This window comes from Phacochoerus africanus, chromosome 4, assembly GCF_016906955.1.
Source record: "Phacochoerus africanus isolate WHEZ1 chromosome 4, ROS_Pafr_v1, whole genome shotgun sequence".
In the NCBI taxonomy this organism is placed as follows: domain Eukaryota; kingdom Metazoa; phylum Chordata; class Mammalia; order Artiodactyla; family Suidae; genus Phacochoerus; species Phacochoerus africanus.
This window is the reverse complement of record NC_062547.1, coordinates 38,741,845-38,757,780: the sequence shown is the minus strand read 5'-3', so window position 1 is coordinate 38,757,780 and position 15,936 is coordinate 38,741,845. Positions and strand designations below refer to the sequence as shown.

The 15,936-nt window shown below is 40.1% G+C and overlaps 1 protein-coding gene across 2 annotated transcripts in view; it reads left to right on the top strand.

The window, feature by feature from the left end:
• Positions 1-7,391: 7,391 nt before the first annotated feature.
• Positions 7,392-15,936, top strand: part of ANO5 (anoctamin 5) — an 81,953-nt gene continuing 73,408 nt past the window's right edge. Inside the window, exon 1 of one of the 2 annotated variants that reach the window (XM_047776131.1) lies at positions 7,392-8,102. In XM_047776131.1, coding sequence (XP_047632087.1) covers positions 7,631-8,102 — 472 coding nt within the window. In that variant the 5' untranslated portion in view covers positions 7,392-7,630. The other variant, XM_047776132.1, reaches the window with a different exon arrangement.

Below are 15,936 nucleotides of genomic sequence, written 5' to 3'. Positions count from 1 at the left end.
GCAACGCCAGATCCTTAACTTACTGAGCAGCACCAGGGGTGAAACCCGTGTTCTCACGGATACTAGTCAGGTTCGTTAACTGCTGAGCCATCACAGGAGCTCCCCCTTATTGACATTTTTATGCATGATTCATTTGATTTCAAAATCCAAACATCTTTCATTTGCTTCAAAGACTACAAAAGAATTATGGACTAATAAAAATAAGTCCTTTCATAGAAATTAAAGGCATGAATATATATATTTGACAATAAAAGGATCCAGCTTGTCAGAAACCTTACCACTTAAAACCAACAGATCAATCACAATAATACCAAATGCAATAAGGTGAAAATGGCATTCCACGGTTTAATATTTGAACAAGTGAAAACATAAGAGTTATATTTATTACACCAAACAATCCTGTGAGTTAAGAGTTATTTTCTTTAACCTATAAATAAGGAAACTGAGGCTCAGGGAGGTTAAGAATCTCACTAAATATCACATTGTTAAGAACTGAGAGAGTTAAAATTTGAGATCAGTTTCATCACACCCCAAAGCGAACACACTTATCTATAAACAAGATTGTCTGATGGAAAGGAAGGAAATCAACTGTCAGGCTGTCACAGGAATCTAAGAGGGAGGTATAGAGTGATCGCTGTAGGAAATGATTCATTGTGGCCTCAGCTGGAAGAAATCATTTTCAATAACTGCAGAGGGAGATGTTTCCAAAGAAGAAATGACATAAAACTGGTCATTTAGATATACATTATAAAAATATTGCACAAAATCAAGGTGATTTTAGTTTCCACATTGCAAAGCTGTATGGTGATTAAGAACATGAGCTGTGGAGTCAGGATATTCCAGGTCCAAGCTCTTCCTCTTTTAATTGCTATGAAATTTGGGGCTTAACATTTTTAAGCCTCGGTTTACTAAATAATTTTTTTAAATAGGCATTAAAAATGATAATTTTGTCTTACCCTGGATTTCCCCTAATAGTGAAGCTGAGGGAAGTAGACTTATATACAGGAAGATTATTTTGGGAAGTGATCTAAGGAAGGTTGGTCAGGTGCTGCTGGGAAGAGTCAAATATGAACAAGCCAAGGGCAGATGGGAAGATTCTCCTGATGAACCCTTTAAGAGCTGTGCTAAATGCACCTCAGATTTGTAATATATGCAAAGCACACTGATGAATATTTTTGATAATAACAGTAGCTATTATAATTACTAGTCACTAACTTGAGATAATCCTGGTGACTTTGAAATAAATGGGAGAGTTGGGAAGCTGAACTGGTTTGGAGGAAGATTGATGTAGCCTTACATTTGTTCAAATTAGAGTAATGTTAAAACATACAAGTGACATATGTTTTGTAAAGAATTTAGAAATTTTTAGTGATCAGTTAGTGTGGAGCTGGATATTTGAGTGGGAGCCTCAAAGAAGAGATAGTTAATAGAAAAAAAAGAGTAAATGGGAATAACAAGGGGGATGCTGCAAAAAGATGAAAGGGATGAGGAAATCATTGAATGTATTAAAAAAGATGAAAACTAACATTTCTTTAATGTATGCTGTGTCAAGGACTTAGCATTATTATTTAACTTCATAACCACACCACATGGTAGATATTATTGTTTCCATTATATAGATTAGGAAATTAAGGCTTAAAGAGGTGCTGAAGTTATGCACTTCAAACTTGGACAGGTCTGCCTGATCCAGAACATCGGATTTTAATGTGCATGCTTTTTCTTCCACATGCTTCCTGAAGAGAGGGAAAGTCAGAATTGTGGATGGAGACTCAGAATGGCCCAGGTCCATTGTGAAGATGTGGAAAGAGGCATTGGATATAATAACTGATACAAGGCAATGAAGGATAACATTTAAGGAATCAGTTTCTTTCAGTGGCATGATAAAGTTCAAAAAAGATTTGATGGTCAAGAAAATGTAGAGGCATCTCTTTTTAAGGCCCAAGATACAGATTCTTATTTGATGAAGCCAGCATAGATCATATGGACTCATTTTTTTTAATTTCCTGTTTATGTGTATGCCAAAGAAAAATAATAGCCTAAGCATCTGCCATTGAAAAAAGAGGATGTGATAACTTTATACTAAAGGACACCTGTTATTAGAGGAATATAGTAGCAGTAAAGCACAGATGGATTTTTGCTTGCCTCTTCTTGTCATCTGCTGCCTTTGCTTGTCAAAGGTCTGGAATATGTCTTCAAAGAGAAGCCAAAAGATGCTTATATGGTGAGGCGAAGTCCTGATTTACTGTCTGTATGTCTGTCGATTCTAGTTGTAAGAAGGTAAATCTGATGTGTTGTTTTTTTTTTTTTTCAGAATTAGAAAATTGTTTCTCAGAATAGCACTGGCACTTTTGGAGCCACAAGCCACCACAAATGTGTCATCCATTTATTCTCCCAGATACAGGAAAGCAAGGGGCATTGGAGGAGTCAGCTACTGACTCAGAGAACAGGAAATGTGATGATAGACTTGGATAATTCATTCAGTAAGTATCTGTTGAGAACCCTTCTGTGTCAGGTAACATTTTAAGTACCACAGATACACAGAGAAGAAAACAGAGTAAGCCTTGGCCTTCCTGGAGCTCATTCAAAAATAAATATGCATGAGCAAATAAGTGTACAAAGTCAGAAAGAGCAGCTATGAAGAAAAAAATCCACTAAGAGGATAGTGATGTGAGATTTTTGCTTTAGGGTAGTCAACAAAGTTCTTCCCAAGGAAGTGACATTTGCATAGAAAACTGAATGCTGGAAGTAAATGAACCATCCAGCATCTGTGTGAAGATTTTTAGGGGAGAGAACAGCGAGTCCAAAGTGCTTGGGAAACAATGGGAAAGTGCTTACTGGAGTTGAGGAAAAGCCTCAAGACAGCATGGCCGGAACGTGATGGGAAACGTGGGATCGGGTCAGGCTCAGATCATGTAAATACAGTGTTGCAGTCCTACTGACAAGAAAACTGTTTAGATTTTCCCCTATATGTGACTGAAAGCCATAGACAGACTGCAAGCAAAGAGGTGGCTATTTCAAGCAGGCACGGATGGGGGGATGAAACTATCACTGCTCCTCATCTTTTGCTGAGAGAGTTTGCCAACTTTTTAGTCTGGGAACCAACGGCATTTTTCAGTTACAAGGCATAGTAAACATGCCAACCTAGGCCTTTATGTTGGCAAATACCAAGCATGCCTCTGAGTGCTAAGTATCATACTGGCTTTACTGATGACTATAATGGTTCCAGAGGCTAGCCTGTAAAGTGAGTTTTTATAGGGGAGGGAAGAATGCCTGATAGTAAGCAGCAATGAAGGTCATAGTAAACAGGACTAGGGCTGATTGCAAAAGTCCCAGACCTAAGAAAGTCTGAATTCAAAGAAATAAATATTGCAAATAGAAAGACTCAGGCCCCTCCTCTGAAACCAGCAGATAGTGAGTGAGGAATCTGCGTGGAGTCAGAACATGCCTTCAAAGCCCAGAGAAATGGCTGAAGCAGCATTTTGTTAGGGTGAAATAACAAACTACACATAATACCCCTATCTACTGGTAAATCTATAACTTTACCCCGGCCAGTCAATAAACCTTTCTCATGTTTGTTGCATTTTTATTGTTTCCAAAGCCCTTTCAACTATGATTTGTTTGACTTTCACAACTTTGGGAGATGGGTGGAACAGGCCAAAGACTTTAATATCCACAGATGAGGAACAGGGAAGTAAAGTTATCTGTTCAAGGTCATTGTGCCCTTGAGGTCATTCAGGGACAGAGACAAGGAGAGAATGCAGGTCTTTTGATTCCTGATTCAAAGATTCCATACCACAGAGCATGCTATTTTACGTGGATTGTAATCATGTTGAAAATACATTGAATAAATGAAAATTTTAGGGGCTAAAACATTAATGAATGCCTATTAGTTCAAAAGGAAGACATTTACTGTAGGAGTTAAAGCCTTGACATGTAGAGAAATTGAGAAAGCACACTGATCCAAACCACAGACAGGGGCACCCATATCCTTACTTTAAATACTAGCCGGTAGAAGGATTCATCAGCTGACTTTTGAAGGGTGTTTCTAGCCTCCAGATTATAGGTCATGAACTTGTCCTCTTCAGAATTAAATCTGTTTATTCAATCAGGCTTCTAGAATAAAAAATATTTGCATGCAGGTGTTGTTCAATTTTATACATTTTAACTTTCAAACAGATCAGGGTTTCATACTGGTATCTGTAAAGTGTCTTTCTTACTGAAAACTCATTCTTTTACTTAAGTGTTGGCCAACAAGTATTTCAAGCAAACCTTTGAAAGTTTCCCAGGTATCATCATTTATATATTTATAGTTGTGTTTCTATTGTCATTTAAACACTTTTGCATGCCATCCTTAGTATAGGACACAAAAGGAGAATTTTTTAAAAAGGCACTACCTGGAGTTCCTGTCATGGCTCATTGCTTAACAAACCCGACTAGTATTCACGAGGAAGAGGGTTCAATCCCTGGCCTTGCTCGGTGAGTTAAGGATCTGGCGTGGCATGAGCTGTGGTGTAGGATCGGATGCAGCTCGGATCCTGCATTGCTGTGGCTCTGGTGTAGGCCAGCAGCTACAGCTCCTATTGGACCCCTAGCCTCGGAACCTCCATGTGCCACGGTGCAGTCCTAAAAAAAAAAAAAGACCTAAAATAAATAAATAAATAAAGGCACTACCAAATGATGCAATAACACTGAAATAAAGACTGAATAATCTGGAAACAAAGGTTGAAATTATTTGGAGAGCTAAAAAAATATAATTTTTTTATACTTAACTGTGCATTCAATTACATTAAAAGAACATGTATTCATTATTCATAATTCTAGAAACATGATTGAAGATTGTGTCTAAGAAGGCCGGGTATAGCAATGGAGGAAATTAGCAGATTCTAAAATTATGAATGGACAAGCAAAATAAAACATTTCAATGATAAGAATACAGAGAAGATTTCCCAAGATCTCAAGAGTTATGGATAAGATACATACCTTTCTCAAAAGAACACAAGTAAGGAGTTCCCATTGTAGTGCAGTGGAAACGAATCCGACTAGGAATCATGAGGTTGCGGGTTCGATCCCTGGCCTTAATCAGTAGATTAAGGATCCAGCATTGCTGTGAGCTGTGGTGTAGGTCTCAGATGCGGCTCAGATAAGGTGTAGTTGTGGCTCCTAGCCTGGGAACCTTCATATGCTGCAAAGAACACAAGGAACATCTAACTTTTTGTTAACGAAGTTGAGATGATACAATATCAGCAAATTCAGCATCAACATATTCCATTTAATTTTGCATAAAATCATTAATGTGTTTTCATATATATATCATTTTAAACATGGTGTACAGTCAAGAAAAATAAAACATAATTACATAAAATTATATAAAATAATTATATTAATTTAATCTACCTAAAGAAAAGATTGTACCAGCAATCACAATATCCACAGCACCTAGCAGAGTACCTGGCATATGGGAAGAAAATGAAACAAACCACATTGTAAACATTTTATTAGATTCAAACCATGATTAATCAAGAGGTAAAAACCCAACACTTGTTACACAACCAGCAATTTATTATAATTACATGTAAGTCTATTCCTCAGACTTATGTATACTCACATTTCTAACATAATTCCAATCTGCATTAGGTAAGGAATTATGTATTGTCTCAAATCACTTGACCAGAATTGATGAAGTCCTAGAGGTTTAAATAGTGAACAGATAGCAAAGCATAGGGAAAAAAGGTGATTTCAAATTCCACAGTTAACCATAATCTCTAGTAAAACACCTCTCTAAAGACCTACTTTCTGTAAAAGGTAATTCCTGGAGTTCCCCTGTGGCTCAGTGGGTTAAGGATCCAGTGTTACTGCTATGGCTTGGGTCACGGTTGTGACACAGGTTTGATCCTTGGTCCAGGAACTTCTGCATGCTGTGGGTGCAGCCAAAAAAAAAAAAAAGAATTAATTCTTGGTCCTAAAATGTCCATAGAAGGAAAAAAAAAGTAACATGAAAATTAAGGAAGGTCAAGTCTTCCTTGGTCATATCCTCATTTAAAAAAAAATAAAATTATTGAAGTACAGTTGATTTATAATGCTGTTGATTTATAATGCTGTGTTAATTTCTGCTGTACAGCAAAGTGTTCAGATATATATATATATACACACACACACACATATATGTATTCAAAGTGTTCAGATATATATATATATACACACACACACACACATATATGTATTCTTTTCTTGGTTTATCACAGGACATTGAATATAGTTCCCTGTGCTACACAGTACAACCTTGTTTATCCATCCTACATATACTAGTTTACATCTGCTAATATCTTCCTTGTTCTTAAACAAGTGACTGCCCCAAACTCAGTCACTTTTTCCATTGGACTCTCAAGGCCTTCAGCTCAGATCTCCACTTCACCTTTAGGGCACCATCATTTGTCTGTTTCCCCCCCCATTAAGACAGTACTTCTTATCTCCCAGTTATTGGGGAGCTGGCTATTGATAAAACCTCAAACACAGAACTAATTCAGAGGAGCCTGTGAAAAGTGGGACCAGGAGTTCCCGTCGTGGCGCAGTGGTTAACCAATCCGACTAGGAACCATGAGGTTGCGGGTTCGGTCCCTGCCCTTGCTCAGTGGGTTAACGATCTGGCGTTGCCGTGAGCTGTGGTGTAGGTTGCAGACGCGGCTCGGATCCCGCGTTGCTGTGGCTCTGGCGTAGGCCGGTGGCTACAGCTCCGATTCAACCCCTAGCCTGGGAACCTCCATATGCCGAGGGAGCGGCCCAAGAAATAGCAACAACAACAACAAAAGACCAAAAAAAAAAAAAAAAGTGGGACCATTGACTATGATTGATGTCGAAGTACTCAAGTCACTGAGAAACACTCTGAGGCCGAGCAGGGCTCAAGGGACAACGGGTTAGTCTTGATAGCAGCTAAAATCTCAACGCGTTTTGCCCAGACGCTTCAACTTGCTCCTCACAAGGCCCCTCGGTGGGAACTGTTAATGGTTCTCCTGAGAAAAAAAGCTCATACAAATTTGACCAAAGCAGTCCAGCTTTTAAGGGGCAGAGGCTGAACTCGAACTCAGGCCAAACATGTTTGCCTTTCCACCGACTGTGTTGGACAGACATCACGTTTGCGTCCAGGAAGCTGGCAAAGTCAGTACTCATGCGCAGGACTCCCGAGGGAGGGGGCTGCTAGAACCTGGGAGGTCTGTCCACGCGCGGGCCTTAAGGGATGGGGTCCCCTTAAGGACGGACGGCTTTTTCTCACCCGACAAAAAATAACTCCTCAACTGGGAAGGGGTTCTCTCCTTCTAGGCGGAGGGCTGGGCAGATGGAAGAGGACCAGGCCAACTGGCTGAGGGAGCAGGTGGCCCGTCGGCGGGCGTCGGAGGAGGGTTCAGAGGAGGGAGAGGCGGCTGCCCGGGAGAACCAGGAGCCCTGGACGTGGGCCAGCCCTGTGGGATGGGACCAGCCAGGACCTTGGAGCAGGGAGCTGCCGGCTCTAGAGAGCCTGGAGGCACCGGGCCCTGGGGGGGAACAGGAGGCGGTGGAGGCGGGACCAAGCAGGACAGAAGGCGGAAGCCAAGAGGAGCCAGGTGGCCGGGAGCCGGGCGGGCCGGGGGGCGGGGAGATGGCGGCCCCCGAGGTGGAGTTCGGGAGGAGGAGAGAGAAGCAGGGAGCGAGCCTGGAAGCAGACTCCAAAGGGGAGTTGCAGGAGGGCGAGAGTAGACAGTACTCAAGGAAGCGGGGTGACCAGCATCCCGGCACGTTCCGGGAAAGGTACTGGGAGAGGTCCCAGGAGCGCTACCGGGAGAAGTCTGTGAAGCTAAAGCTCAAGAGTAAGATCGAGGAGAAGTATCGGCTGGAGAAGAAGCCCAACCGGCTGAATTTTCCGAGGCTGGGGGAAGCCGAGGACAACGAGGTTAACAAAGAAGATTTCTTCATCCCGACTCCGGGCCGGCGGCCCACGATCAGATTCAGTCTCCAGCCCAGAACTCGCCAACTGTCGCAGCTGTCCGCCTTCTGCGTCCCTTCGAACAGTGTCATCAACGAGCTGGCGAAGATGGGCGACCCGGATGTCCTGGAAATGGTGCAAGAGGAAGGTGAGAGCTGGCGGAGTGGGGCGAGTGGAGGCTGGTGGAGTCGGGCTCCGCGCGTGGACCAAGCCACTCCAGGCGCAAGGACCCCGGGGGACGTTGGCGGCCCAGCGGCCCGGCTCCCGGGGACGTTCGCGGAATGGCATGCTCTGCGCGAGACAGGATCTGCCAGGAGAACAATCCCTGCCTGGGTAGGTGGGTAGGTGTCTGCACTCTAGGGTTTCTTCTTCAGCTCCAGCGAGGCCCGCACCTGTGTGGTGCGACCCTTCCCCCTCCCCCCCCCCAAGGTTGCGAGACCGCTTTCCTTGCTCCCGCTACGCCGCGGAGAGGTTGAATAGTGCAGGGAGGAGACGCGAGCATGCTCAGCAAGTGAACCGAGGTGCCAGGGCCTCTGAACCCAGGCAGAGGAAGGAGAGAGTCTAAGCTTAGCAAGCTTGACCGCTGTGCCCTGCGTGGGAAGTCCTGTTGCTTCTAATTGCTGACTACTCTTCAAGCTTTGAGATCCTTGTTAATTATGGGAGGAGCAGAGCAGACCTTAAAGGTCCATGTGCTTAAGATTTTTATGCACTTGGGAAGGCTGTCGGTTTAGAGGATTTCACTGAATATTTAGTTCCCTTGAGAAATGTTTGCCCATTGTTTGCTAAGGCCTTTGCATAGACCTATTTTTTGAGGGTCTGTTTTAGTAAACACATTTTCCTGAAAATGCACGTATTTTTCTGGGTCTGTCTCCAGGGCCCTCAATGATACTCATTTCTCTCAATGACTCTATGTCTTCATGCCTTATTTAGTATTAGATCTAAACATGGAAACAGCTTTTTTTTTTTTTTAGTGATAAATGGTCTAAGAAGTCATACTCCTTAGTCTTCAAAAACACCAAGAAATACAATGCATTATTGCATCCTGTCTCCCCTTTCTTAACAGCTTTATTGAGAGATAATTTACATACAGTAAAAGTCACCCATTTAAAGTGTACAATTAAAATTTTAGTATATTTAGTTTTGCAATCACCATAATCTAATTTTAGAATATTTTCATCACCCCAAATAGAAACTTACCAGTCACTCCCCACCCCCACAACCCCCATTCCCTATCCTCTGCTCTAGGCAGCCACTAATCTATTTACTGTCTCTGTAAGTTTACCTATTCTAGACACTTCATGTAAACAGACTCACAATATGTGGTCCTTTGTAACTGGCTTCTTTCTCTTAGCATAATGTTTTTGAGGTTCATCCATGCTGTAACTTGTATCAGTGCATTGTTCCTTTTTACTGCCAAATAATATTCCATTGTATAGATATACCACACTTTATCCATTCATTAATTGGTGGACATTTGGGTTTTTCTTGGCTACAGTGAATAATGCTGCTGTGGATGTTTATTGCAAGATTTTGTATGATATGTTTTTATTTTTCTTGGATATAAACCTAGGAGTGGAATTGCTGAATCATAAGGTGGCTCTATACTGAGCATTTTGAGAAGCTGCCAAGCTGTTTTCCAAGTGTCTGCACCATTTTTTATATTTTCACCAGTAATATATAAGGGTTCAAATTTCTCCACATCTTCACTAACACTTATTATTTGTCTTTTTTATTTATAGCCACTCTAGTGGTTGGAAGTGATATCTCAATGTGGTTTCGATTTGCATTTTCTTAGTGACTAATGTGTTAACTATCTTTTTCAATGTTTATTGGCCATTGGTACATCTTTATTGGAGAAATAGCTATTCAATCCTTTGCCCATTTAAAAAATTGAGTTATTTGCCCTCTTAATTACTGCATTTGTAAAAGTTCTTTATATAGTCAGTATATGTGACTTGCAAATATGTTCTCCCATTCAGTGGGTTCTCTTTCTGTGTTCTTGATGGTGTCACTTGAAGCAACTTCCCTTTTTTTAAACAAAAAATAATTTAAAGATAGGGGGAAATACAACTGCTGAAAACTGTAAACTTTGATTAATGGCTCTGCTAAATGATGCAGTAAACTTATTTGTTATGGAAAATAATTGATGTTCATTGGTGCAAAAGAAGTCAAATGGGGAGTTCCCATCGTGGCACAGTGGTTAACGAATCCGACTAGGAACCATGAGGTTGCGGGTTCGGTCCCTACCCTTGTTCAGTGGGTTAAGGATCCGGCATTGCCGTGAGCTGTGGTGTAGGTCGCAGATGCGGCTCGGATCCTGTGTTGCTGTGGCTCTGGAGTAGGCTGGCAGCTACAGCTCCGATTAGACTCCTAGCCTGGGAACCTCCATATGCCGCGGGAGCGGCCCAAGAAATGGCAAAAAGACAAAAAAAAAAAAAGTCGTCGAATGTCTTTTAGATGTATAAAATTTGAAATCCCTTTCTGTACTTATTCAGTGGCTTCCTCCTTTGCTGAGAGTTACTTCCTGTTGTAATGTCAGTAATCTGATGCTCTTAATAGATTTTGCTTTCATTTGAAGCATTCAATATTTACTTATAATCAATCCTTCTGAAGTAGAGCTATGAGAAATATGTCCTTCAATGAAGGAAGAGTGGAGGAAAAAATGTGGGTGTGCAATTTTATGTGTATAATGAAGAAAATAATATGTCAATATGGCATTACAGATTTGACCACTGCTCTCTTTCAGATGTTAGAAGATCCAGTTTAGTCTCTCAGGATAATTTTGCTTACTAGACTGTATATTTAAATTAGCATTACTTGAGGTCAAGATTACTGAATCTTTAGTCCATCTGAGGGAGGTTTTAGAACATTTCACCAAATAATAACAGTTTCGTATTTTCTTGGTAAAGGCCTTTGATTTATATTTCCTCTCGTTGTGGTAAAAGCTTTGCCTCTGATTTGGGTGGAGTAGGAGAAAAGGATATTGATGTAGAATACCATATATTTGATGACTGGGTCTCATGAATGCATCCTGCTCAAATTCCTGTAACCTGTTTTGTTCACTGATCCAGAATCCAAGTGGCAGAGAAAAGTGGCACTGGTGAGAGCAGAATCTAAGGAGGAGGGAAGTCTAGGTCTCTCAGATGACTCTTATTTTTCTAAATGTCTTTCAATATGTCAGTTAATTTGCTGTGTTGTTTTTACTGCCCTTTTTTTGAGACTTTTGTTATTTCTAGGATCATATGAAAAGTACATGGCAATAAGGATGGCTTTTTTTTTTTTTTTGTCTTTTTGCCATTTCTTGGGCCGCTCCTGCGGCATATGGAGTTTCCCAGGCTAGGGGTCGAATTGGAGCTGTAGCCACTGGCCTACACCTCAGCCACAGCAACTTGGGATCCCAGCTGCGTCTTCGACCTACTCCACAGCTCACTGCAACGCCGGATCCTTAACCCACTGAGCAAGGCCAGGGATGGAACCCTCAACCTCATGGTTCCTAGTCGGATTCGTTAACCACTGCGCCACGATGGGAACTCCAGGATGTATTTTTTAACACCAACAATCCTGTGGACTTTTGGAAACTCCCTTCTAAATATATGTTTCTTCCTGGAGTTTAATGACACAATTATGAAAATAAAAGTGTTGATTGAAGAAGGCTGAAAAATACTGAGTTTTTTGAGAGCTACTTTTTTTTTTGTCTTTTTGTTGTTGTTGTTGTTGTTGTTGTTGCTATTTCTTGGGCCACTCCCACAGCATATGGAGGTTCCCAGGCTAGGGGTTGAATCGGAGCTGTAGCCACCGGCCTATGCCAGAGCCACGGCAACGCGGGATCCGAGCAGCGTCTGCAACCTACACCACAGCTCACGGCAACACCGGATCCTTAACCCACTGAGCAAGGGCAGGGACTGAACCCGCAACCTCATGGTTCCTAGTCGGATTTGTTAACCACCGCGCCACGACAGGAACTCCGAGAGCTACTTTTTGAGAGTATTTTAAAAAGCTACATTTATAATTATTTGAGAGGGTTTTAAAATATAAATGGATTTCTTAAAGTAAATTCCCCAATATAGGTAAGACTGTATCTTCTGTAATATGTATTTCCTAAATCCCCTTTGAAGAGTAAATATGAGAAAATTAAACAATTGATGTACATGTGATAAAATGAGAATGTTAACATTGTGCGTTTCAGACGTAATATATATTTCTAGAATTCGTTGTATTTCCTCAGTTTATTTTCTTCACAGTTGAACACACAAGCAGTCAGTGATCTCCAATTAGCTATTTTCCTATGATCTAATAATTTTTAAAATGAAATTTTAAGGGCAATGTGCAATAGAACATTTAAATAGTTATGTAAAGAAAGACTGCTAGTAAAATATCAGTGCTCCTGAAATTGAACTATTGACTGGTTGACATTATAAGGAAGTTCAGATTTGAAATATTCATTCTCTCACTGATTTATGATACATCTGGTGTTGGAAAAGACAGTTGAAGGCTTAACATTGGAAAAGGAAGTTTTAAAGTTGAATGTAAAGTTGCTTGCATCTTTACAACTACGTCAAGCATCATGTTTAACCAATCCACCTTTTCCTTTAGTAACATGAATATTTGATTGCATATATGTTATTTTATGCTGCTGGAAGAAGTGTAAACTGAGAAGATCATTTGGCAAATGCAAGAGCTATTTTTGGGTTCTGGAATTGCTAGAGTATGTATTCTTAGTAGGGTGCTTTCAGTGAAAACTCAAAGCTGAGTTTGTGCTGGCTTGAATTTTAGCTCATATTTTATGATTCTCCATAGTGACTGGTATGAAATTCTTAATAGATTTGGTTTCTAGCTGACAGGAAGAGTATAGTCAGTTCTACTCACTTTAGAGGAGTTGCAGGAATAACAAAAAACTGATCTAGGATTGTTGGCTTCACATCCCATCCCTCCTCTTCAAATAGGATTCTGCTTTGACAGAGATTTGGAGATTGTGCATAGTTTTTAACAACTTTATACTTTGTGGGTGAGTGTGAAAGTGTATCTGGGTCTATGACATGTGAATATTTGTGCGTGTGTGTGTGTGTGTGTGTGAGAGAGAGAGAGAGAGAGGGTTAGCATGTTTGAGAGGGAGAATGCTCTATGAGCAAATACTTCTATATTCTTTAATCTTTCTGCTTTTCAGAAAAGGATACTTTAGAAAGTGCACTCCAACTGGCCTTCAGAGAGCTTGAAGTCTTGTGGAGAGAGATATACTTGGGCTAGATACTCACAAAGGGCTAAATCCAGGGTGGCAAGGGAGCAGGTAGGAGGCTAACCCAGAAGCAGATTAGGAGGTTTCAGGCAAGGTCTGAAAGGAGGATGTCCAAACTGATATAAGGGGAAAAATAAGCAAAGAATTAGCTTAGAAAGAAAAATAAGCAAGAATTAGCTTAAAAAGAAATAGGGCGTGGAAGCAGTGAGTTGAAGGGTGAAAGTGTAAGAGGGAATTAGTATGGATAGAAGATAATCTGGAATGGGAGTTCCCGTCATGGCTCAGTGGTTAATGAATACAACTAGGAACCATGAGGTTGTGTGTTCGATCCCTGGCCTTACTCAGTGGGTTGAGGATCTGGCATTGCCCTGAGCTGTGGTGTAGGTTGCAGACGCAGCTCGGATCCCGCGTTGCTGTGGCTCTGGTGTAGGCTGGCAGGTACAGCTCTGATTCGACCCCTAGCCTGGGAACATCGTTATGCCGCGGGAGCGGCCTAAGAAATGGCAAAAAAAGACCAAAAAAAAAAATATATATATATAATCTGAAAGAACTATATCATTCCCTTCCCAGATTCTCAGATAAATTCATTGCATCAAGTTCTGATAGGAGTTTGAAAATATTTTTTAACTAGTTGTTATATGTTAAATGTGGCAAAAATAATTAGAGGAAGGAGGGGTTAATGCTTCCAGTTTTTCGACTTTCTTTTACCAAAATATATAATTACAAAATACTCTACAACTTAGCTTAAGGTGTGCATTTGTTTGCTCTGTGCTTGGAACTATATTTAGTTCTATGTATAGTAGTGACTGTCTTTGTCTTCAAGAAAATAAATCCTCCCTACATCGGTGCTCAAGTACCATACACTGAGAAACAAAGCATGTGTGTCTTAGAATCCTATTCTTTATATACTCATAAGAGTTTATTATATTTACTATAATACAATAATAAATCAATAAATATAATAAATTAATAAATATAATAAATTAATAAATTAAATATAAAATAAAGAGTTTATTTTATATATAATAATTTATTATATTTAATCTTTATTAAAGGTTTCATTTTCATTGGAAGGTCCAACAAGAGGTAGTCAAGACATTGTGGAATTTTGAGCTTTACATATAGACAGCACTTATGAGTAAAAACCCTTTGAAGGTGGTACTGTATGATGCCTTATATTTTTCAAGTAATTTTTGCTTGTGTTTTAATCTTTTATATGAGAAAGCCTATACTCAGAAAAGTGATGTAGTTGTAAGTAGCTACAGTTTGTTGGTTTTCATACTTTGCATACAGTAGACATTACCTTTTTTTATAGATCCTACAACAAAACGATTTAAATACAAAAGAAATTGTTTCATCTTTATTCTGACACTCTAAAATGTATCCCAAAGAATTTAAGAGAGTTCTGAAAATTAATAAAATGATAAAACATGCCCTAATAAAAATAACAATATCAATAAGGATAACTAATATTCACAGAGCTTTCTGTGCCAGTGACTATCTGAAGCAATTTATATGCTTTTTTCATTTAATGCTTGTGCATATCTTGAGATAGGCATTAATATCATTTCTATGATATTTAGTAGCTTTGAATTTATATCGTATTCTAAAGTTGCAAGGAAGACTAGGCAAAGTGGTTTTTTGTTCTTTTTTTCCTAGTGCTCACTGCTGCACCATATAATTAGTGCTTTGTTAGTAAAGAACAAGGGGAAAGGATATTTGTGGGGAGCCAGCAGCATCAGCTGTATTAATTGCCCACCATTAATATTCTTCCCCATTTCATTAAATGCAGTCTTAAAGCCTAGGAGTCTTCAGTCCTCTTTGTCCTTCAACTTGCACATTTGAAATATGATAGCAATCTGTTTCAAAGTTTTACTCAAATATCTGTAATCCTTCTACAATGCTTTCACTTGCCTGCTCCAACTCCAGGCCAGACTGCCATCATTTCTTGCCGTTCATTGCAACAACCTCATAGTTTGTTTCCTTTCTCCATTCTTACTTTCTTTTAACCCATTCTCCAGTCAACAACTACTGCTTTTCCTAAAACTTAAATGTAAATACCATTTAAAAGCTTTTTTTCTGGCAGACTATTTCACTTTGAAAAAAATCCAGGCATACAAGGTCCTCCACAAAGTGTCCCCAACTCCGTGCTTTTCTGGCATCTTCTCATGCCTCTCTGCCATTTACCTACACGTCTAGCTTGACCTTCATTTCTTTGAACATGTAAAGCTGTTCCTGTCTTACAGCCTTCCTGTGTTCTCATATGACTTGTATCCTCTCAATTTGCAGATCTCAGTATAAATATTGTTTCTCGGAGAGCTTTTCTGAGTTCCTCAGGTCCAAACAATACCCCTCCCTGTTTCTTTCTTCCTCTCTGCTCCTTTTGTCTTTTTTATAGCATTTATCACAATTTTCGGTCTGATTCCTCTACAGAACTGTAAATTTCTTAATAATAAAGAATCACTACATGTAGCCATTATTATTACCGTCACTATTATTATTATAATACTGATGATCAATGTTAAAAACTGTGAAAAGTCTGAGATCTTACTGTACTTGGAAGTTAAGTAGCCTGTTACAATTTCAAGGATACTAGTAGGAGACATGAGACACCAGGATCAGAGACAAAGGACTGTTTATTACTGACTGCAATAACAGCACCAAGAATAGCAGCATTTTGTGCCATTTTCCTGAGCCCAGGTTGCCACAGATCAGTGCAGAGGACTTGCCCATAGGGTGGTTTGCAATA